This window comes from Elephas maximus, chromosome 1 (genome assembly GCF_024166365.1).
Source record: "Elephas maximus indicus isolate mEleMax1 chromosome 1, mEleMax1 primary haplotype, whole genome shotgun sequence".
Taxonomy (NCBI): domain Eukaryota; kingdom Metazoa; phylum Chordata; class Mammalia; order Proboscidea; family Elephantidae; genus Elephas; species Elephas maximus.
Genome location: NC_064819.1, coordinates 154,380,334 through 154,405,355, shown reverse-complemented (window position 1 = coordinate 154,405,355; position 25,022 = coordinate 154,380,334). Strand labels below are relative to the sequence as shown.

General features: G+C 37.7%; 1 protein-coding gene across 6 annotated transcripts in view; it reads left to right on the top strand.

Moving 5' to 3' along the window:
- MAP3K7 (mitogen-activated protein kinase kinase kinase 7) overlaps nt 1-25,022 on the top strand; it is an 81,570-nt gene that overhangs the window by 7,652 nt on the left and 48,896 nt on the right. For 4 of the 6 annotated variants that reach the window (XM_049897458.1, XM_049897424.1, XM_049897415.1 and 1 more), the window contains exons 2-6: nt 9,419-9,529; nt 13,408-13,473; nt 13,971-14,016; nt 16,747-16,885; nt 24,682-24,806. In XM_049897458.1, the coding sequence (XP_049753415.1) occupies nt 9,419-9,529; nt 13,408-13,473; nt 13,971-14,016; nt 16,747-16,885; nt 24,682-24,806 (487 nt within the window). Of the gene's footprint in view, nt 1-9,418; nt 9,530-10,065; nt 11,026-13,407; nt 13,474-13,970; nt 14,017-16,746; nt 16,886-24,681; nt 24,807-25,022 lie in introns of those variants that run through there. The other 2 variants (XM_049897444.1, XM_049897453.1) reach the window with 2 other exon arrangements.

Below are 25,022 nucleotides of genomic sequence, written 5' to 3'. Positions count from 1 at the left end.
TGCAGCAAGTGAAGGTGATTGTGATGAAGAATGTGTTGCAAGTGGGGGTTGGTTCAGTTGTTTCAAAGTGAGGGCAAATTTACATAACATTGAAGGGAAAGTACCAGTTGTCCCTAAGTCTGATGTTCCTAACCTGGGACTGCCAGTATATACTAAGACAAACATTTGACTAACTGATGTTAGATATGGACCTCACCTAACTGTTCCAATTTACATACAAATTCGACTTAAAGGCAGATTCAGGAATGGAACTCGTTTGTAATCCAGTGATTGCTTGTAATTAAATGTGATAATATTATCTGTAAAACGTCTTAACCAAAGTCAGGCAAACTGCAATATGCTGAAAGTAAGGTACAGATAATGGGGTCAGCATTTGACGTTGGACATGAGGTGACTGTAGACCATCCAAGGGGAAAATGCAGTTTTAAATGTCTTGAGCTGGGGGGACGGGAGAAAGATTTAAGAGTATGAAGCTATGAGAAGACAGATGAGAACATGTGGAGAAAGAAGAATACCAAGGATAGAACCCTAGGAAGCATCAGCATCTAAGGTTTGGACAGAGGAAGAAGGGCAGTGAAGGAGGCTGAGATGGAATTGTTTCTTAATCAGTTCTCTGTTAATGGCATTCTGGTTGTTTCTCATGATTTGTTACTCTTGATATAAACTTATATGAGCAGTCTTTTCATACCTGTCTGATTAGTGCATGGAATAAATTCCTAGAAGTAGTATTGCTGGATCATAATGAATTCACATGTTTAAGACTTACCTAGATACCGATTGCCAAATTACACTGAAATTTAAAATTTCCTTGCATCTCACTGGAAAATAATGTTATTATTTTAATTGCCATTTCTTTGAATATTGAGGGGTAACCATCTTTCGTATACCTATTGGTTGTTTGTATTTCTTTTATGATTCATCTTTTTGTGTACTTTTTGGGCTTGGCCTTTTTTTCCTTCCTTTCTTTGCTTTTATTGATTTGTTAGACCTCTTTATGTAGTAACTTAACATGGTTTCAAATATTTTCTATTGCTTGTCCTTTGAATTTCTATTTTGAAATATGGGTTTCATAGAAAAACTTTACATTGTTATGTAATTAAATCTGAACTTCTTTCCTTTAACTTCTGTCTTTTGTGTCAAGCTTAGAAAATCCTTTCCTACCCCTGGTTATAACAGTTGTTGTGGGCTGTCAAGTCAATTCCCACTCATAGTAACCCTATATGTCAGAGTAGAACTGCCCCCAGACAATTTCCTAGGTTGTAATCCTTACAGGAGCAGATCACCAGGTCTTTTCTCCTGTGGAGCTGCTGGTGGATTCAAACTGCTAACCTTTCAGTTCACAGCCAAGTGCTTAACCGTTGCACCACCAGGGCTCCTTGATTGTAACAATAGTTACCAGTATTTTTCTTGAATTTTCATGGTTTTAGGTATTGCATTTAAATAATTCACTTGAAATTTTTCTGTGTAAGGTAATTTGTTTTTGTTTTCTTCAAATGGTCAGGCATATAGTCCAACATTTTTTTTATTAAATAGTCCATCATCCTGTTTTGAAATGGTTCTGGGTTGAGCTAGAAGCTTCTTCTGTTCTGCATGGTGTCAGTGGGGCTGCAGTCATCTGGGGGGCCTAGTTGAGCTGGAACATTCTAGATGACCCACTCATGTCTGGCAAGGTGGTGCTTGCTGACTGTTAAAGCTTATTAGGGCTCTCAACCAAATGTTCAGTTGTCTTCTATATGGTTTTTCCCTGTTTCTTGGGCTTCTTGTAGTGTGGTGGCTGAGTTCCAAGGAGAAGGAGGAGAAAACTGCTAGGCTTCCTGAGGCCTGGTTTTGGAAGTCCCAAAACAGTGCTGCTGTTCAAAGCAGTCATGGGTTAGCCCAATTCAAGGGAAAGTGAAGTAAGCTCCACTTGTCAATGGGAGAATGGTACGCACAGACAGACAGAAAAGCAATTGATGGCGGTCACCTTTGGAAACTATCTACCGTAAACCATTTGCTGACTCAGTTCACTCTTATATCATAAAAAATATTAACCAAAAACCAAACCCATTGCCATTGAGTGAATTCCAACTCATAGTGACCCTATAGGACAGAGTAGAGCTGCCCCATAGGGTTTCCGAGGAGTGACTGGTGAATTCAAACTGCCAACCTTTTGATCAGCAGCCAATGGCTATTAGGTCTTTTTAATCCTTTCTAAGGAATTAGAAGTCTAATTTGAATATAAACTATTGAAATTTTGAGCCAATTTGAAAAGATATTTGGCAATTTTACCGTACTACTGAGTATTTTCTAATGCTTCCTATGTACAAAGCATTGGACCAAGTGCTGTAGCTATTCATTAAAACAAGCCTTTTAGTAGGGCCTCTGTTTTGTTAGCACCTGTGGACATATCTGAAAACAGACTCTGATTTACTAGTTACGTGTTCTTGGATAGATAACTTCAATTGTAGGAGCTTTAGTTTTCTCCTCTGTAAAATGGGGGTAAAAAATCTTATATATTCACAGAGTTTTGATGAGACTTAAACTTTGTCATGTTTATAAAAATTCTTCATAAAAAAGTAGTAATATATTGTTAAACATTAAATTGTGTTGTTATTATATAGAAAAAATAAAATTGTACTTCTTTAACATGTTATTTCTTGAAGCAAGGTGTGGGGAGGACATTGGAATGCCCAGGGGTACTCTTTTTCATTCTATATAGTACCTCCGTGAACCCTAAATCCCATTCCAACATGCTCCCATAGGGAAAGTTGTATCAAAATTCCTAGGGTGGAGAGTAGTCAGGGGGTGAGAGCAAAATACAACATGAAAAAACTTTCCCATCAATATATCATCTAATTATTCTTTTACCCAGTCCAGCATGGACATACGCATATATTTATTTACGTACGTAACTCTATGTCTGTATTTCCCTATTTATTTTTGGAGGTTGCTCCAAAAGGTAACAATTTTTCTATAACTGATGGCAGCTTGCTTATGAATCCTCTCGCCTTTCAACTCAGCAACTGAAATAAGTAAACGCGTTGCCGTCAGTCGATTCCGACTCATAGTGACCCAATAGGACAGGGTAGAACTGCCCCATAGGGTTTCCTGGGAGCAGCTGGTGGATTTAAACTGCCGATCTTTTGGTTAGCAGCTGAGCTTTTAACCACTGCACCACCAGGGCTCCTTCAGCTCAGTAGAGAAAATTATTTAATCTTGCCACAAATCAAACATCAGAATCACCTGGAAGGCTTTTAAAACACAAATTGCTGGCCCCACCCCAGACTCAGTAATTCTGGTTGGAGAATGAGAATTTTCATTTCTCACAAGTTCCCAGGTTACGGCTGACGCTTCTCACCTAAGGACCACCTTTGAGAGCCATTGTCTTAATGCTTTTCAGTTCTTACATCAACTTTCTTTTTTTTTTTTTCTTGCAAAAATATGTTACCTGACATTTGTCAGCTCACCATTTTTCAGGTATGTAATTTAGTGATATACTTTCTTCTTGAAAAACTTCCTTTTGTCTTCTGTGACACTCTTCCTGGTTTGCCTGTTGCTTCATTAATTATTCTACCCTGTGCACAAGGAGTCACTATGGGTCAGAATCAACTCCATGGCAACTAACAACAACAACCATCGACCTTGTCCTTACAGCTATTATTTCCTAACTGATCTCCCTATTTGTATACTCTAGCCGCTCTACAATCCATTCTTAAGAGCTAGAATTTTTTTTTTAATATAAATCACATCACATCTTTCCTCCTTAAAACCCAAAACTTCCCTTAAAACTGCCTTAAAAATTGTTTCCCGTTGCACTTAGACTGCAGTCTACACTCGTCATTGGTGCGTACTCTTCAGGACCTGGCCTCTGTCTCTCCAGCCTCATCTTGCATCATTCTTCCCTTTTCCCACTGCACCAGCCACAGCAAGCTCTCCAGGTGTTTCTCTAGGTCATCACTAAACTGTCACCTTTCTCAGTGAGGCCCTCCTGACTAAAAAAAAAAAAAAATTTTTTTTTTTACCCTGTCTAAATTGTGTGTAGGGTGGGAGAGTGTGTGTACACACACACACACACACACACACACACACAATTATGCTCGCTTTTAGTATGTATATCATTTTCTAAAATATATGTTTTTTCTTATATATCTTATTTATTTGTCTCTCTCCGTGAGAATGTAATCAATTAGAGCGAGGTTTTTGGTCTCTCTTGTTCACTGATACACCTCGAGTGCACAGAACAGCGCCTAGCCCATAGATGTGACTCGAATACTGTTTTAAAAAAGAAATCAGGGGTTTTGTTTTGTTTTTAGTTTTCTGTAAAGGCTTTTTTTTTTACATTGATTGTTTCTTTTCCCTAACTTTTGGTTGGCTTCTCCTTTCATTCAGATATCAGGTTACTTACCTCTCAGATAGCCTTCCTATACTACTACTCAGCCTCAAGTTACCACCAGTCTTTTTCATATCATCCTATTGGGCTTTTTTTTTTTTTTTTTATAACAATCTGATTCTTTTCTTTTTCTCCTTTCAGTCTGTCTATTCGTGGTCTCTTCTCCTCCCTCTACTCCCCCCCACCCCCCTCAAAAAAAAAAAAACTAGAAAGTACATTCCAGGTAGATCAGGGCCTTCTTTTTGTTTACTGTTTATCTCTGGTATCCTGAACAGTAGCTAGATATAGTAGGCACTCAAGAATTATTAGTTTAATGACTTAACATATAAAACTCATCATTCTCTTGGCATAAGCATCAGTTTCAGCCCTGAAGGCAGGAGACCCATTTCTCCTTCCTTACACATTTCTCCCGGCTTACTGACTAGGCCGTCCCCTTGGCTTTCGTTGATCCTCTGAAACTCAACTGTGCTCTCCATTCAGCTTCCTGTATTTGGGCTGTCAACACCCTGCCCTGCAGCAGCCTCTTTCCTGTCAGAAGACTCTTTAATTTCCTTGGCAAGAATTCTTCCTCAGCTGGGGCTGAGAGAGCCTGGGATAGAGCCTCCCTCTGTCTGTCTTCCTTGCCATTATTCTTACTCTTTTGCGGCTCCCATGTTGGCACAGCACATTCTGTAAGGCTGCCTCCTCTTGGGGTTCTAGGTGAGAGATGGGTTGTAGAAGTCCTTTCTGCCTTTGAATTCCACTTGAGGGAGATTCTATAGCCTCCATCATGGATTCTCATCTTTCGTTCTTTTCCTTCTCTTTTTCATATCATCCTACTGGGCTTTTTTTTTTTTTTTTTAAAGCAACATGCTATTATTATTTTTGATCCATCTATTCATGGTGTCTTATCTTTTGCCCTGCCTTCCCTCCCCCACCCTCCACCCACACCTCACACACACTAGAAAGTACACTTCAAGTAGATCAGGGCCTTCTTTACCCTGTAGCTGGTGAGCATTTAAATAAGTACAGTTATTTAGTCTTAAATTTCTTCTCTACTTTCATCCTGTGAAGGCAGGAGTCAATTCTTTATATATATATTTTTTCTTTTTGCCCCTAATATCTCTACATTTATGCCATGAAAATGCAAAGTAATTTGTCCATACCCCAAAATTTAATTCTTTATGCATTGGCTCTATGCTTATATAACATCATTCTCCTTGGAATTCAAGCAATTATGATTCCTATTGTGTATTTCAGTTTATGTGTGCAGCCTTGGACATCTCATCTTGGCCTTTATTATCATTTTATATTGTGTTGTTTCACCACACACGTGAAATATTGCATGGCTTTAAGGCAAGTGGAGGCTTCCTGAGGCCACGGGCACTTATCTTACAAGAATGTGCTTGTTTTATATTTCAGGATGTTCCTCAAAATTGCTTCATTAAGCAAAAGGGTGAAAGTTTATCATATCCTTACAGGCCCATGTTTTGTCCCTGTGGTTTTAAGTAGAAGGCTCAGTGTCAGCCATCACTTCATCACTAGATGGCACTTGTGCGTCACGAACAGTCACAATTTTTGTTACAAGTGCATGATCCACAAATATAGATATTTGCAATCCCTGCATGGACATTTGAAAATCAATATACCTGAGAATAGGTAAGTGAAACAAGAGAAATCCTTCTAAGTATCAGTTATTTTGATGTATTTGTAAATACACACTTGAAGAATATATCCAAATTATTTCATAATCTTTTTTTCATAGCTAATAGTAATATCAACAAGTAGGTTAGTCTCCACGCTTATCTCCTTAGCCTAATGTTGACATAAACTTGAATCTTGTTTCGGGGTCTATTTGCAGTTCATTTTAGTTCACCTTGAGAGAAATGAATACCACAGCTCCTTACACTAATTCATAGCCAACTCCGAGCACTTATTGTTCTCTTATAGCATATAAGAAAATGCTTAGTATTAATCTGTGAGCCCTATAGATATTCACTGAGAAAAATGTGATTATCGCCTTTATAACTGATTTTCAGAAAACTGAAGCTCAAAGACATTTAACGTACCCAGCATTAAGATCTAATAGGTAGACAGACCCTACATTCAAACTCAAGTCTATTGGCTAAACCTGGATATGCAGTTCTTTGCATTATCCTAATGCCAATACCTCTTCATGATACAGGTTGACAGGTAACTGATTGACAAGTACAAGTAACTGATGTTGGTTCCTTTTCTCTTATGAGAGGTGTGGAGGAGAGCAGAAGCCTAAACAGCAGGAGGACCCTCGGCACTCAGAGATAGGTAGGGTAAAAAGGAAAGTCACCAAAGGAAAGATTAGCTACCAGAGATTTTGGCCTACCTTGCAGTTTTTCCTAGGGCAAGCCCAGTTTCCTTTTAGTCAAGGACAGACAGAAAGAAGCTGAATGTAGAAATCTTATGGTCATTACATACTCCTAGGCTTCAAACCTGGGTTCCCTGAATGCTTACAGGATGTGGGATCTTGAGTGAGTTATAATTGTGTGCCTGAGTTTCCTCACCTTTAAAATGGGGAGGATTAAATGTGTTAATACATGAAAAGCACATAGAACAGTGCCTAGCACATAATAAGCATTCAATAAATGTTAGCCTTTTGGATGGCTTTATGGATTGAGGAATTTGAGAAATGTCCATAGTACTATGTGTGATTTTTGAAGTAGAATGTGAGCTGTGGCTAGAGGCACCATACTTCCCAATTTGTGACTACTGTCTTGACATAGTTATTACTAGCATCCCTTCTTAACTCTCCAAAGTGTCCTGCTTTAGATAATAAATTATTTGATCACCCTAGCTATCTCCAGCTTTATTATAGAAGAGTTTTATGCCAGGGATTTATTTATGTCAGTTTATTTAAACTGAACACTCCTCCAAGGGAAGACATAACTGCTACTTTCTTATATATGAAGAACTTTATATGTGTTGGGAACTGGGATCGCTAACATTCTGGTGTTACACTGCCTGGCATCAAACCTCACTCCACCACTTACTAGCTGTCTGGCCTTGGGCAAGTTATTTTACTTCTTTAAAGCTAGGTGCTTCATCCATAGAATGAGGATAGTATTATACCTGCCTCCTAAGGCTGTGTAAATGAAGTATGTAAAGCACTTAGCTCAGCGTTTGCTACATAAAAGTACATAATAAGTGAGAGGTAAACAGAGCCCTGTTGGCGTGACAGTTAAGAGCTGGGCTGCAAACTGAAAGGTTGGGTTCGAACCCATGCAGCGGCTCCAATGAGTGAAAGACCTGGTGATCTGCTTCCATAAAGATTACAGCCTTTGAAACCTTATGGGGTAGATTTTTCACTTGACACCTCTGTCCAGGAAAAGGCTTTGACACAGAGTGTTTAGATATATTGGAAGTCGAGAGATTGGAGTAAAGGGTACTTACTTAACTGATGACTTTGTTGTAACAGGTATCAAGAGCTATTCTTTGTTTTTACCTTGTTTATGTTATGGAAAATTTAAAATGTTTGTGAAAGTAGAGTCGTAATGAAGCTCCATGTATACCCATCAAGGAGTCCTGGTGACACAATGGTTAAGTACTTGACTGCTAACCGAAAGTGGCTTCTTGGGAGAAAAGACCTGGTAGTCTACTCCTTTTAATTACAGCCTAGGAAACCGTATGGGGCAGTTCTACTCTGTCCGGTGTGATCACTGTGAGTCGGAGTGGAATCAGCGGCATATGGCAACAACAGCATGTACCCATCAGTTAACTTCAACAATAGTGCAATAAATGACCAATTTTTTTTATAGCTTTATTGAGATATATTTTACGTATCATAAAATTCACTCATTTGAAGTGTCCAATTCAGTGATTTTTAGCAGATTTTCCAAGTTGTGTAGCCTTTATCATGAACAAGCTCTTGAGTATTTTCTTGATGGCAACTGGTTTTTCAACTGGTTTGTTGGGATTTTTACTGCCCTCAGCCCCCAGCAACCATGATATATTTTTTGTCTGTATAGACAAAAATTATGTCTCAAAATTTACCTTTTCTGTACATTTTATGCAAATGGAATCATGCAATATGTATGGCTTCTTGTGTCTGACTTCTTAGCATAATATTTTTGAGGTTCACCCAGGGTGTAGCATGTGTCCATAGTTCGCTTTTTTTTTTGCTGAATAATATTCCATTGTATAAACATACCGCATTTTATCTGTCCTTCACCGTAGCCAACCTTTTTTTATCTGCATTTTTATGCTTTCGCGTCCAACCCTTGCCCATACCAAATTATTCAAAAGCCATTTTTAATTTCTTAGATATGATAGCATGAAACGTATTTTCCTGCTTTTTATTTTTATTTTTCTAAAGCATCTTCTCATTCATGTTACCCGTTTTCTGCATTTAACAAATTGCATTACTGTGTTTATTCCTCGATGAGTCTTTTTTCTTTGCTTTTTATAGTTTTGGTTGAGAATGAGGAGGTGTCTAGACCATAAATTTTCGAGGATAGAGACTACATACTCCTCACTTATCAACATGATTAGGTTCCAAAGACCAGGTCATTATGTGAAAATCGGCATTATGCAAAAATGGAGGATGACCATGTTGGACTACAAAATGGAGGATGGCTACATCATGATATGACTGCCAAATTACATCATTACATAACCACCAAATCACATTATTACTTAACTGCCAAATTACATCATTGTATAACTGCCAAATCACTGAGAATCATGGCCCAGCCAAACTGACCCATAGCCTTTGCCATCACAGCCAGCATTACTGTCACCTTACACCTCAGCATTCGTTATTGCCAGATGTGCGTTGTTAATGTGCAGAATAGTCAGATAGTGTTTTTTTGTCATAAATGGGAAAAGTCAGGTAACAAGATAGTCGATAAGTGAGGGGTAGGTGTAGTGTGCATTTTGTCATCATCTTACTGTGTTGAAAATTTGTACATTCTCAGTGACAAATCCAGATATTGATAATTTCTAAAATTTTTTTTGGTAAATGTTTCAGATTGGCCTTAATATTATATGTTGGGCTGATATATTTGTTTCTGATTCTCATGGTATTTTTAAACTCAGGTTGTTGGAAGAGGAGCCTTTGGAGTAGTCTGCAAAGCTAAATGGAGAGCAAAAGATGTTGCTATTAAACAAATTGAAAGTGAGTCTGAGAGGAAAGCTTTTATTGTAGAGGTAAGTTGAAATGCCATTTTTAGTAGTTCTTCTCATAAGTTACTCTGTGAATGGAATATTTTTAAGAAGATTGTTTTCCAGTTGTCATTCATCTCTCTACTTGAATATCAACAATTTGAATGAACCAAAGGTAATGCCACTGTAACATTTTCTCATTCACATTCTTAGTTCTAATTAAAAACTAGAAAAAAGAAGACTTAACTACATAAGTGAATTCATCCCTGAATTAAAATCTTATCCATGTAATTCAAATTTATTTCAAGGCCTAGAATTTTTGTTTTTAAGTAGAAAAGAAATGGTAGTCTCTCCCATTATCTAAAATTAAGAAATTTTATGCATTTATTTCTAACTATTTTTAGAAATTTAAATAAGATTATTTTAAGAACTTTGGTTTTTCTCATTTAGCATGAAAATTTACAACTTTGTTCTCTTTCTCATTTGATTACGAAGGAAAATTCAGTAATCGTGATATTATTGTATTATCAGATTTATTCCTTAATTAACTTTGTTATTTTTACATTGGATTACCATATGTGATTAAATCAATATTTTGGCCACATTTTAACCTTTTTGACCAATGAATAATTGGCCTTTACCTTATAAACATTTAGAATTTGTACCTATGTTTTCATTTCATAATAATTTCAAAATATATTTCATGGCTTTTTGTGTGTGATATGGAGAAATGAGAACTTATTTATTTAATAGGATCAAATGAATTTATAATTGGTTGAATGAGTTGAGAAATACCGTGAATGGTTTGATGTCATCATAAAGAAAGATAGTGTCTGATAGTGTGCCCAGAGTCTGGCCTCAGCCGTACTTACTCAGCATTTTTGTTTGTGACTTAGATAGGGTCATCAATCATGTACTGATACATTGGCAGTTTCACAAACCTGGGTGAAATCGCATATGTGTTAGATGTAGGAAGACAAAAGATCATAATGGCTTGGAAAAAAATGTTTTTAATCAAGGCTATGCATCCATATAATTTAAAGAGTCGAAATGTTTTTCAAGGGTTCTTGCCAAAAAATTTCAGTCCTTTATACCTCCTACCAAATTTTCCACTTCCTAGAGATAGCTTCGTTACTTCTTTGTCAGTTTGTCATACTGTGTTGGCTTGCATATTGCTGCGAAGCTAGATTGGACATTGGGCACATTTGCTGCAAAAAAATCTCTTTAACGTGTTAAAAAGCAAAGATGTCACTTTGACAACTAAGGTGCACCTGACCCAAGCCATGGTATTTTCAATTGCCTCATATGCATCTAAGGCTGGACAGTGAATAAGGAAGACAGAAGAAGAATTGACGCCTTTGAATTATGGTCTTGGCAAAGAATATTGAATATACCATGGGCTGCCAGAAGAATGGACAAATCTGTCTCGGAAGAAGTACAGCCAGAATGATCCTTAGAAGCAAGGATGGTGAGACTTCGCTTCACATACTTTGGACATGTTATCAGGAGCGACCAGACACTGGAGAAGGACATCATGCTTGGTAAAGTAGAGGGTTAGCGAAAAAGAGGAAGACCTTTAATGAGATGGATTGACACGGTGACTGCAACAGCGGGCTTAAACGTAGCAACAATTGTGAGGATGGCACAGTACAGGGCAGTGTTTTCATTCTGAAGTACATAGAGTCACTATGAGCTGGAACGGACTTGACGGCACCTAACAGCAAAAACAACAGATATTAGACTTCCTGGACTGGTTCTGTAATTTTTTTCTCTCTTCTTTCTGTCTTTTTGCTCTACTTTCAGTAAGATTTTCTTACACACTTCAAGTGAGTTTTAAATGTTTTGTATTTTAAATTTCTACATTCTTATTTATTTATAATATTCTCTTTGTATTTTATGGACATATTATCCTATCTTTGAAGGTACCAAATTTTGTTTTCTTTCTCCTGATTGATATCTCTTGCTACCAAGGTGCTTTTTTCCTTTTGTCTGTTTTATATTAGAAGCTTTCGTCAAATGCTTCATGATCCTTAACTTTCCACTCACATGTAAGAGATACTAAAAAAACTGATTGGAAGGAGTATGTGTGTGTTTGTGTGCATGCACACATGCACGGTCATTTGAAGACGGTATGGTTGGGATGTTTAATGAGAAAAACCTCAGTGTCTACATTTTTATATTTTGTCTCTTGGACAAATTGAATTCCCATCTTCTGCCTGGAGGGTATACACCTTGGTATTTTGAAAGCCAAGTGTGAGAAGAAGGCAAAGGGTCCCAACATTTAATATGTAAACTTTAATCTCCTCTGGTTTTATCTGGGTACCCACCCCTTCAGTTGTGTTTGATGTCCTCCAATCTAGAAACTTTCTGTTACACCTTCTCTAAGGAGTAAACCTCCAGCCTTCGCTGGAATGATAAAGAGGCAATCACTGGCTGCTTGAATTCTGGGAGGGAGTCTTTGGGTCTTTCAACTAATCCTTTCTATCTTTTATTAGCTCATTTGCAGGGGTTCCTAGTAGCATCTCTATTCCCCATCCTTTTGAGCATTTTGTATGATAAGTCTGGCTTCTTCTCATTTTTTCTTACTGTCATTTTAGGATTCAGCTCTTTCAGCTCTGCAGGGTCAATTGTTGCATGTCATTTGCTTTCCAGTTTGCAAAAAATGTTGTTTTCTCATTTCACATTCTCTTCAACCTTCTGAGTTCATGCATTTAAAACATTCCTTTACTGTTTTAGTGAAGATTGGTGAGAGAACAAAAATAAATGCTTGAAATCACTCTGCTACCAGAAGCTCAGTTCTGAATCTTAACAGTAAGATGAAATGTAATAGTGATAATAATTTTTTTTAGGTCCCAAAATTCACAAGTATTGCCTGAAGAGAGACCCAGCTTTTTAGTAGCTTATAGTAAAATTTATAGATCTTAGTAGACTTCATATGAGCCAGCAGTGTAATGTAGGAGTAGTGAAAGAGAGGAAGAAGAAGGGGGGAGGGCAGAAAAGAGAAGACAAAAGGAGAAAAGAAAGAGCAAGAAGCAGTTATGGAGAATACATTAATAGAAGACTGAGGTCTAGAACAAGGGAAAGTAAGTACAGCCAAGCTCCTCACTGGCTATAGCATGAAAATTGGATTGGAGAAAATTAAAACTGAAAGTAAGGAGACCAACTGAAAGACTGTACTACTTAACTGCAGTGGTTCATGTTAGAATTACCAAGGTAACAGCAGTGGGAATGGAGAGGAGGGAGTTAATTCAGGAGGTGGGAGAATGGAGTAGAGGGCATAGCTGAAATGTGTGGAAAGAGTGCAGATTTTTTAAGTCTGACGTGTTGAGGTTCAAACCCTGACTGTGCCACTTCCTAGCTGTAGGATGTTTAGCAGCTCACTTAACTCTCTGAGCTTCAGTTCTTTAAAGCTGCCATCTTTAAAATGAAAATGATAACACCTCCCTTGCAGACTTGTGAGTATTTTATAATGTCTATGAAGTGCCTACAAGGGCCTGGTACATAAAGTGCACTATTCAGCCATAGCCATGAAAATGATGATGACAACAATGACAAGCCTTCCTCTGTTGGGATAACTCAGCTCATTGTCTTCTCTGGGATGGTTTCCTGACATTTTATCTCAGGGTTATTTTTTTCTGCTTTGTACTCATTCTGCCTTATTCATAATTCCTGTTATAGTACTTTGCACATTATTTGTTTACGTGTGTGTCTCCCCAACTAAACTGTGAGACCTGGGGGGCAGAGGATCTGTGCCATTCATCTTGGTATTCCCCATGCCTATGACCATAGTATCTGCTACATGCTAGACAGTAATTGTTGAATGATTGAACAAATGCTTTGTACAGCCCTAAGATTTTAATGATTCTGTGACATCAATACCTCAAAAAGTATCACTTTTTTAAAGAAATCTTAATTTGTTACAGCTTCGCCAGTTATCCCGGGTGAACCATCCTAATATTGTAAAGCTATATGGAGCTTGCTTGAATCCGGTAAGTTTGTCACTTTTTTATTAGCAGAAGTCTGTAAAAAAAATGACATGGGAAATGTGTGTAGGCTTTAGTTTATGAAGATATCTAGACTTACTATCTTAGATGTATTTCTGAAAAAAACAAGTTGCACCATTATTCAGTTGGTTGTTTCTGGCCCTTTACAACGCATTATATTAGAGGAGTTGTCTTAGGTGGTCTTACCCGGTGATCTCATATGAGGCTTTTGTTTATCCTGTGATAGCACTTATGCAGCACAAAAGATCTTGTGACGGTGTTTTTTTTTTTTTACATACCCCCTCTTAGACAGGGGACTCTTAGAAGAAAAGGTCTTAAATCATAGATTTTTTTTTTTTCTCCCTCTAGTGCCATTCATATAGTAGGAGCTGAAAGAATGTTTTTAATACATCTGTAAAATTGGGGAGTTAAACTAAATTATCTCTCAAGTCCCCTAAAATACTGCAGTTCAGGGGTTAATTCTTCTGGCATGTTTCCTTTAGGTGTGTCTTGTGATGGAATATGCTGAAGGGGGCTCTTTATATAATGGTGAGTGTCATTATACCTGTCTTTATCTAGTCAGTTAAAATAATTGAAAAGCTTTTAATAAAAACTGTGTTAAATTATTTAATGTTCTTCACAATTTATCATCAGAGTATCAGAAGAAGATAATTTTGTAAAATCTGCTAAAGATGAAAAATGAAAAGGTATTACAGCTTTAGAAATTATCATTTTTTGTTGTCGAATATATACAGCAAAACACACACCAATTCCGTAGTTTCTACATGTACGATTTAGTGACATAGATTACATTCTTCGAGTTGTGGTCATTTTCACCCTCATTTTCTGAGTTGTTCATCCCTTGTTAACATAAAATCACTGCCCCCTAAGGTTCCTATCTAATCTTTCGAGTTGGCTGTTGTAATTTGATCCTATATAGATGATCCTTAGAAACCCTAGTGGCGTAGTAGTTAAGAGCTACAGCTGCTAACCAAAAAGTCAGCAGTTTGAATTCACCAGGCACCCCTTGGAAACCCAGTGGGGGCAATTCTACTCTGTCCTGTAGGGTCACTATGAGTTGGAATCAACTCAACAGCAACAGGTTTTTTTTTTTTTTTAAAGATGGTTGTTAAAAGAGCATAATGCTCAAGGCAGACCTTTTTTTACTAGTTAAGTTAAACTGTTGTTTGATTTTAAAATGACTTTGGGATATTTTTGGTTTAAGGTTTAAAGATTATCTCAAAGCAGTAGTTTAAGGGTGCAGCCACCCTTCATGGCTCCAGGATGTCTTGAGTCCGTAAGAATTTGAAATTCTGTTCTATGTATCACCCCTTTTGATTGGGATTCTCCTATGGAATCTTTGATCAAAATGTTCAGTAACGGTAGCTAGGTACCAGCCAGTTCTTCTAGTCTCATGGCAAAGGGAGCAGTTTTTTTTGTCTTTGTTATAAATGTATCTGTCATACAACTTTTGCCAATTCGGCTTTTTATCAGTGTACAACTTATTGACAGCAGATACAGTAATCAGCTGTGCAGGCCTCCCCTTAATCAATGCAATTTTTCCATCACCGTTAACCTCCCTTTTCCCTATCCCTCCTGCCCCTGGTAAGCACTAATAAACTTTGGCCTGTATACGTTTGCCTTTTCTTATCTTTTTATATAAGTGAGGTCATACAGTATTTGCCCCTTTGTGATTGACTTATTTCACTCAGAATGCTGCCTTCAGGCTCCATCCATACTGTAGCATTTGTCAAGACTTCATTTCTCCTGTTGGCTAGGTAGTATTCCATTGTATGTATGTACCTCATTTTGCTTACCCGTTCATGTGTTGATGGGCATTTAGGTTGTTCCCACTTCTTGGATATTATGAATAGTGCTGCAGTGAGCACTGGTGTACGAGTCTCTTTTTGAGTCTGCTTTCAAGTCTTTTGTGTATATACCAAAGAGTGGAATTGCTGGGTCATACAGGAGCCCTGGTAGCACAGTGGTTAAGAGCTTGGCTGCTAACCAAAAGGTTGGCAGTTCAAATCTACTAGCCACACCTTGGAAACCCTATGGAGCAGTTCTACTCTGTTGTATAGGATCACTGAGTCGGAAGTGACTCAACAGCAACAGGTTTGGGTTTTTTTGGGGGGGGTGGGATTATAGTAGTTCTGTTGTAGTGTTTTGAGGCACAGCCACACTGTTTTCAACAATGGCTGTACCATTTTGAACTCCCACCAGCAATGGATAAAGGTTCCGATTTCCCCCATGTCCTCACCAACATTTGTTATTTTCTGGGTTTCTTTGTTTTAATCTTAGCCATCCTAGTGGCAGTGAAATGGTATCTTACTGTGTTTATGATTTATATCTCTGTGATGGCTAATGATGCTGAGCATCTTTTCATGTGTTTAGTAGCCATTTTAATGTCCTCTTTGGTAGAAATCTATCAATTTTTTAAATTAGTTATGCTGATCATAATGTTTGAAACATTTAAGTGAGGTAAAATTTGCTTTTTAAATAGATTTTAAAATATGTTCAGGCTTTTAATTTTTGTTTTTGCCCTCTTTAGCTTTGAGTCTTCTCATTTTAAAACTCCTTCATCGTATTTCTGTTTCACTTTGCTTTGTTTTTTTTTTTTTTCAAAATGAAATCGTGAACACTGAGTTAACAGAACATTTTAATTTTAATAATGGAAGAAAACTCTGTGTATCATTCGTCAGCTTACAGAATAAAGCTAACTCTTCTACCTGAAAAACAACTGTATATATAAATGTATTATCTTTTCTAGCACCAGTTTTATACAAACTTTGACTTATATTGACTGTCCATGTGTTTTTGTCATTGTTACTGGATATCTAATACTCCCTTGTTTATTTGGTTGAACTCTTTCTACTTTTTAGCTATTATAGAAAGCATAATTTAAACATGTTGATAGGAATTATTTTGTTGCCATTTGTAGTATTTCTCGTAGTATGCTATCAGATTGCTTATATTTTATGTTACTGTGTGAAAGACTGTGTCTGTCAATTTGAAAGAATATAGTAATGTATATTAATTTTACTTGAATGTATGAATAACATTAATAGTAGCACTATTAAATAATAGGTAGTTTTGTGGCATTTACCCACTCAAAATTATAAATACTTCAGTCTTTATCTAGAAAAGAATTAAAAGCAGGACTGATGAGAGCATGCGTAGAAGAAAACCTAGTCATGTGTTCTGATAGTGCTTGCATTCACCTAGTGTCTTTTGTTATATGCAATAAAGTTCTTTTTAGTTTGTGCCTTTCTTTTGCAGTGCTGCATGGTGCTGAACCATTGCCATATTACACTGCTGCCCATGCAATGAGTTGGTGTTTACAGTGTTCCCAAGGAGTGGCTTATCTTCACAGCATGCAACCCAAAGCTCTAATTCACAGGGACCTGAAACCACCAAAGTAAGTTCTAATAATGTGACCTCTTCCTCAGCACCCTCCCATCCACCCACCCACTGCCGTCGAGTTAATTCTGACTCACAGCGACCCTATAGGACAGAGTAGAACTGCCCCGTAGAGTTTCCAAGGAGCGCCTGGTGGATTCAAACTGCCAACTTTTTGGTTAGCAGCCGTAGCACTTAACCACTACGCCGCCAGGGTTTCCCCCACCTCCCCATACTCCCGAATTCAAACTGATTGTTACACATAAATTTCTCTCTTCTCTACCCTTTTGGCTTGCTCAAATGAGTTTATTTTTAACTCACCTTCATCATTTAGGAATTTAAGCTTGCATTTTAGAGTGTTGTCTTTAGTGGAATTTTTATTCGTAATAACTCCTATCTTAAATTAGCATAATTCTAGAATCTTGTAGCCCGCAAATCTCAGTTTGTGTCTGTAGTATATAATATCGCCTCTAGAGTTATTTGCTCATGAGAACGAGGATAAGTCTATCTTGTTACCTGCTATATCCCCAACAGTTAGCACGATGTTCATAGGTAGTAGACATTCTACAAAATTTGCAGAGTGGTTATTACCTGCTCTTTCAGAGGGAAGCAAAAAGGCACCTTTGTTATCTAGGTAGAAATTTAAAATACTCTGGATTTCTCCATATTGAGAATTGTGGGACCTTTTTCCTTAAACATCTTAAAGAGCTAAAACTTTTGTTTGTTTGTTTATAATTGTATACTAAACCAAACCAAACCAGTTAGCTTTCGAGTCGATTCATAGAGTAGAACTGCCCTGTAGAGTTTCCAAGGAGCACCTGGTGGATTGGAACTGCTGATCCTTCAGTTAGCAGCCATAGCACTTAGCCACTGTGCCAACCAGGGTTTGCATATTTGTATAGGCACTCAGTTAAAGGAAACGTATATGTGATACGTATCGTCCCCTTTTCTCTGATTTCTTTCCTCTGATTGTTTTTTCTTCTTTATCCTCCCGTGATGGATTAAAACTGTCCCGACATATTTTTGCTCCCACACCGTATCAGTCCTCAGAGGTTTCCCCTACGAAATCAGTTACAAGTATAGTCCCAAGTTACTTCATTCTCTTCATACTGGCTGAAAGCATTAAATCCTCCTTCTGGGTGTACCATGTCACTCTCATGTCTAATTTGATGCAGTCTGCATAGGTTTCAACTCTTGAAATCACTGTTCTTGGTAGTGTGCTTTATTTCTATTCCCAGGTGTGAATGGATTTCTGTTTCCCTAGGTCCTTGTAAAATAACGTTTAAGGCCCAGATGGTACTTTTATGTTTTTAACTTGACTCCTGAGGCTGTTGTCTTAGCTACCCTGCCTTGGTTAGTGAAGAAAAAATCACTTACTCTTTTTTCCTGGTTATGGATGTTCATTTCCTTTTTTTTTTTTCTGCTGGTGTCAGAGTATATTATCAAAGCAAACTCATGAGAAGCATAGATCTTAACCCAGCACAAAATTAACTTATGATTCAAAGCATGCAGCAAGCATCAAGCATAGACAGTGCATTCTTTTCCTGGAAGAGCCTGAAACCATCAGATGCAGCTCCCCAAAATGTCCTTTTATTCCACATTAGGATATGTTTTGGTTTTGGAATAACTGACTAGTTACTGAATAATATATGTGGAGACATTGTTCACAAAAGGAAGTCACTTCAGTTTTCTAACATCTCCATTTCAAAAACCCACTGCCGTCGAGTCGATTCTGATTCATCTCCATTTTGTATTCTGTAAATTAACGCAGTTTAAGCAGCTATCACCATTCTCCATCTAATGATGCCTGATAAGTCCATACATTTCAGGTTTATTTGAGAACCTTAGATTAGACAGATCGATATATCCTACTAAAATCATTTCATAGCTAGAAACTCTCCTTTTACCAGTAAATATCATTACTGTATTTACAAGCAGTCTAGCCTGGGTCATTCATTCCTCAACTATATGAACTCATACTTCTGTATTGTAAATTTTCTCTGGGGTACCCAGTGTTGGTTGGCTTTAGAATTAAAATTGAATTTTAGAATTGACTAGAAGGTACTAGGGAAAAGAAAATTCTTTGTAATGGCTATGCTTTCTTATGTAAGCGTACAGACACACATGTTAACATCTTATTGTCAGGATTCTGTGATCCGGAAGAGTTCTCAGAATGATACGTATAAGAAGGCACCTGATGATTTGATGAGGTGTTTTATTACAATGTCAAGTTGTACTTGTGCCCTGATTTTATCATTTGGAAATTCTTTCACATGTACATGAGAAATAAAAATGTGTTTTTGGTCTTAACTGTGTAAAAGTAAGGCTTAAGAGATAATTTAGGTTCAGATTTCAGTGAGCCTTGAATGCTATGCCAAGGCCTGGTGAACTGTTGAAGCCTTATGAATAGAGGAGTACTAACATAAAAGTCATGATTCAGAAAAATTATTGCAGTATCTTGAATCTGCCAGAATGAAACAAGGAAACCATTTACAGAGTTTTATAATCACCTTGATAAAGAGTAGTAAGACCTTCAACAAGAAAATTTTTTTGTTGAAGTATATATAGAGATAAGTTGCAGTTAACATTCTTCCCACTTGAATTATCATGAGAGTGTTTTTGGTAGTATAGAGATGTGAATAGTAGTTTATCTGGCTTATTTTAGACACATTGGACTAAAAGGGAATTAATTTCTTAAATAACCTCTGTAGTTAGAATTTAAGTACAAAATTATATACAAAAAGTTTATAAAATTCGTAATTCAAATTAATCTTCATATACTGCTGTTGATTTTTTTCTTCTATATTGGTGTACTCTATTTTCTTTAATTAAATTGTTATTTTAGAAATAATACATGCTCATGATTTAAAAACATAGTTAAATCACATAGAAAAATATAAAGTATAGGAGTCAAAATCAATTTGACAGCAACAGCTTTGGTTTTGGTGGTTTTCTTGCCTTCCAATTCCACTCCCCAAAGGTAACCACTATATATTTTTCTAAAGCATACATGGATTATATTATATATGATGTTGGTTTTTTGTTGTGTTTTGTTTGCTTACATGGATATCTGTTTATATCAGTATGTAGGGAAGGGATATTTACCTCTTTTTTTTTTTAAATAGATAAATAATACTCCTTTATTCCCTCTTGAGTAGAGTGAATACTTGAAGTAGAAACTATTCTTGGCCTTATGAGCAATCTTAGACTTTGAAGACTTGATTTGTAGCTGCTTTTAGCAAATACAGTAGTACTGAGTCACTTGACATTTTGAGATTCTGTAATTTTTAATGCCCTAAATTGGTACTTCTCAAACTTTCCCACCCCTCAGAAAAAAGTTAGATTGTATAACCCTGGTAGTTCTGAGGATAGGTGCAGAGGCCAAAGAAGCCTTCTTAAGAAAAGTTGCATAAGATTTTTATATTATAACTTCATGTAATATGCAATTTGTTTTAAAATAAATGTTAGTTTGGGGAGTGGGTAGTGGTGATGGTAGCACAATATGGTGAATATAGTTAATGTCACTGAATTGTACACTTAAGAATGGTTAAAATGGCCAACTTACTGTTACGTAAATTTTATCACAATAAAATTAAAACACATTTATTAGAATGTTAAAATACTTACAACTGAATAAAAGTGATGTTCCAGGAAGATGCATTAGCTTTAACCTGGGGCTTCCTAGGCACTCTGCCGCTTACCCCGGCATATGCTGATATACAGGCAAGGTTTCATATCCTAGTTTGAGAAGCACAGTAAAGTTTAAGCCGTGATATTTACACATTTGTCTTCTAACACTCTGTGTTTGCTCATAAAGATTGTATAGAAATATGGCTTTTGATTCTTCGAGTACATGATAAAAAGAATTTTAACTCTTAACGATAAACTGGAAGAGCATCTCACAACAAACACCCAGAAATGCTGCATGTTACAAGAAACATCCTTTTACGTGTATAGGTGATCTTACAAGAAAGTAAGGGAACACATCAGAGCAAAGATACAGAGAGTTGAACCCTGATGGGAAACAAGCATGGAAGTCAAGGGCTCTCCTGTGAGCCTCTGCCAATAGCAAGAATGCAGAGCCCCTGGTTCTAATGACTCCTCTGTAACTGGAGACAGGCCCTTTGTTCTGTTCAAGGTGAGGTGTCAGAACTGGGACCTTTGCATAAATTCAAGACCCTTGGAAAGGACAACTTAAACGTGCAGTAGAAAATCTATCCTCTGACTAGGCAAACTTATAATTGTCTGCCGAGAGTCTGCCCTCATGCTACTGTAGGCTTAACTTACCCTATGTGCACAATCAAGAAAACCCCAACCAGGCAGGTTCAAAGTGCTTTGGGGTTGGCTGTGTCTCAATTACTCTTTAAAAATAAATAAAAACATTCTGAAACAAACCCTGAGAGTAGCCCACTACAAAGAGACCTCCACTAAAAAAAAAAAGGCCTATCTAAAACATGTGCTTCAGGGATAAAGAAAACCATTATGGAAGGCAAGTCCAAGATTGAAGAAGGGGGAAAAATCAGTAAACGTACATAAAAATAAACATCGGCTATATAAAACAGTAATATCTTTTTTGCATGTATGAAGAGATGGTTGGGAGGAATATAAAGAGGAGTTTCTACCCATTTGTGGAATAACCTACGTCTGTAAACCTCTTCAGTAATGATGTAAAGAGCAAATTGTCAGATCACAAGTCTAGAACAAAAAAGGCTTTAAATCTTGCAACAACCCTCAGGACTACAGATCTGCATAAGCAGGGAGCAGGCTGTGAAGGCCATACAGCTTCCAAAGAGGGATACACCATAACGCCCACTCCAGATACGGCTGTGGAGAGTAATGGACAAGGAAAAGCCTGCAAAGGGGAGAAGCCAGGAGTCATGAGTAATAAACTTAAACTAATAAAAATTATCTTTTACTTGCATAGTTTTTTTACACTTTCAGAATACTTTATACATTTTAATTCTTAGAGAATTAACAAGTTGCATTGGGATATGAAAAGCCTAAAGCTATGAGTATCAGTTTTTTAAGGGAATCTTAATAGCTGGGTATAGTAGTTGGTTTAACACTAACTACTGTAACCAGTAAGCAGTTTAACACAATAGAAATTTTTTCGTGAAATCAAAAACAGGTGCTCCTATTTGGCTGGTGACATTTCATTCAGGGTCCTTATTACCCTCCCTCCATCTCGTGGTTCTGCCATCTGTCAGGCTTTGGAAACTTCTTCATTTAGCCAGCACATGAAAAAAGAGAATGGAGAACCATGTTTTTTGAACCAGACCTAGAAGTGACATACGTCACTTGTACCGCTTTCATTGGCTACATCTCAATTGTTGCCACACCTAACTAACTGCAAGAGAAGTTGGGAAATCTAGCTTTGGATGCTCAAGAGGAAGAGGAAATGGATTTGATCAGCAACTGGCCAGCCGTCCACAGTCTGCCTTTCTGGTCTCCAAAGATCTTTGACCACATGTAGAATGACCCACTCCACCCCCTCCCCCCCACCAGGGAAATATTCCAAAGGCTCTTCTAGTCACCATCCAGCTTACAGAGCACCATCTCCAGATGATGTGCTGTCCTCTCCAGCAGTCCACAACAGATGTGGCTCTGGCAGCACATGAACTAGAAAGACTAGTTATTTGTCTCTCCCACCACGCACCCCCAAACACACACACACTGGCAGAAGAGAGGGTGGTTAAAGACCTTACTCGGAAATGGGGAGAATGGCGATGTACTGCAGTTATTGTTCTGTAGGGATGACACCCTGTGTTTGGTCCGTCTGCCCTGGTAGTGTGCAAGGTTTCTGATTAGACCCTGATTCTGTCCTTCGGAAGGAGCTTCCTTATACCTCGTTCTTCATGACTCCTGGCTTCTCCCCTTTGCAGGCTTTTCCTTGTCTGTTATTCTCCACAGCCGTATCTGGAGTGGGTGTTGTGGTGTATCCCTCCTCCGAAGCTGTACGGCTTTCACAGCCTGCTCCCTGCTTAAGCAGAGCTGGGGTCCTGAGGATTGTTGTAAGATTCAAAGACTTCTCTATTCTAGGCTTGTGGTTTCTTTGACGATATAACTTGCTCAAAGTAGACTTGATTTCTCTGGTGCCAGTCAGTTCCATTTTGTCTGTGACTATAACCAGAATTCTTCATTAGGCAATTTCTTCAGCCTGATTTGATCCCTGACCCCAGTGCTCTTTTCTCAACCTATCAAAGGTATCTTGAGACAATCAAGTTTAGGTGGGAAGTACTTAATCTGTTCTTTGCTTGATGGCTGTCGTAACGGGCCTTTTTCAGTCTTAACTCCTACTATTCGGAGTCTAGAAGCAGTCAGTTTTCCAAGCCCTTTAAAACCATAGATTGACACAGGAGACAAGTTTTGCCAAGTATCTTGCCACAGCATTGCACGGGTCTTCGTTGCTCCAGTCTTCAGTTTCAGTGTCTTTGCAACCTACTGCTAAGCCAATACCAAATATATTAGATTTTTGTTATGGCACCCACTTTGATGCCAATTTCTTATATTGGTTAAAGTAGCAATAAGTAATAAGTACTGAAATTTCGATATCTTAGTGTAGGACAAGTTTATTTTCCATTCATGAAGTCCAAAATGGATGTTCCTGACTGATGGGCAGCTTTTCACATGGTGATTAAGGATCCCTGGCTCTTTCCATCTTGTAGCTCAGAATCCTCTGCATTCAGCTGGCAGATAGGGAAAGAAAAAAAAAAGTATTACATGTCAGAAATTTTTATGGACCAGGCTCAGAAGTGAAGTACATGGCTTCCACCCACATTCCATTGGCCAGAATGGTCATATAGCATATAGCCACATCTAGTTGTACAGGAGGCTGGGAAGTGTAATCTAGTAGTGTGCCCTGGAGGAACAGGAAGGAAATAGGGTCAGTGAACAGCTAATCAGTCTTGCTACATAAAACTAACCAAAAAGTTATCAAGTCAGTTGTGACTCATGGTGACCCCATGTGTGTCAGAATAGAACTGTGCTCCACAGGACTTTCATTGGCTAATTTTTTCAAAAAGTAGATTACCAGACCCTTCTTTCAAGGCACCTCTGGTTGGACTCGAACCTCTAACCTTTCTCTTTGTAGCCAAGAGTGTTAACTGGGTGCACTACCCAGGGACCCATCTTGCTTCATTAGGCTCCACTAATGGCTCTCATTTTTGTTCACCATGTGATTAGTAAGACCAAAGCAGGTTTGTAAACTTTTTGACCATGTTTGCAGTAATACTTAACAATCCAGCACATGTGTGTGCATGTTTACATGTACAAAACTAAAACAAGTTTCTCAAAACTAAGTAGTTGTGATGCATTATGATATTTTCAATTCTTTTCTACCTTTTTTTTTTTTTAATGCTGTCTTGGCCTACTAAATTGTTTTTATGAGCATTATTAGGTTTCTGCCTTCAGCTTGAAAAGCACCGGAATAAGTAGATTAAGTACAGGGGGCAGTGATTTATGAAAGTATTTGATATCCATTCACCCCCGTTTCAGGTCACCATAATGTTGATTTTCTTTAAATCCCATGTTTTTTATGTTGGCCCAGAGAGAAATATGGTCAGGAAAGATTTTGGAGGTAGAGCTGGAGACATGAAAATGTGAGTCTAGCAGTGCTTCTGTGAGAGCTAGGCTAAGGTCAGTTACTTTTGGTCGTTATCCCCTAAACTGATTAGGCTATTGTAGTGACCAGGTAACTTTTCACAGAAGTTAACTGGTAATAGTTTGCATAACCCTTTCTGTTTCCACAAATGTTTCTTCTTTTATCATAGAATTAAGTATTAGTCTTGCAACCTTTGATTTATTTTTTTTTTACAGCTTATTGCTGGTTGCAGGGGGGACAGTTCTAAAAATCTGTGATTTTGGTACAGCCTGTGACATTCAGACACATATGACCAATAACAAGGGGAGTGCTGCATGGATGGCACCTGAAGTTTTTGAAGGTAAGTGGAAGAGCATGATGCAATTGATAATGTACCCCATTTCTATGGTTTTATTTCAGTGTAGTACATAATTATAAGGTAAATTTGTTGTTGCCGTCTAATTGGTTTCCACTCATGACAACCCCACGTAAGCAGAGGAGAACTGCTCCATAGGGTTCTCAGGACTGTGACCTTTCAGAAGCAAATCGCCAGGCCTGTCATCTGAGGTACCTTCTG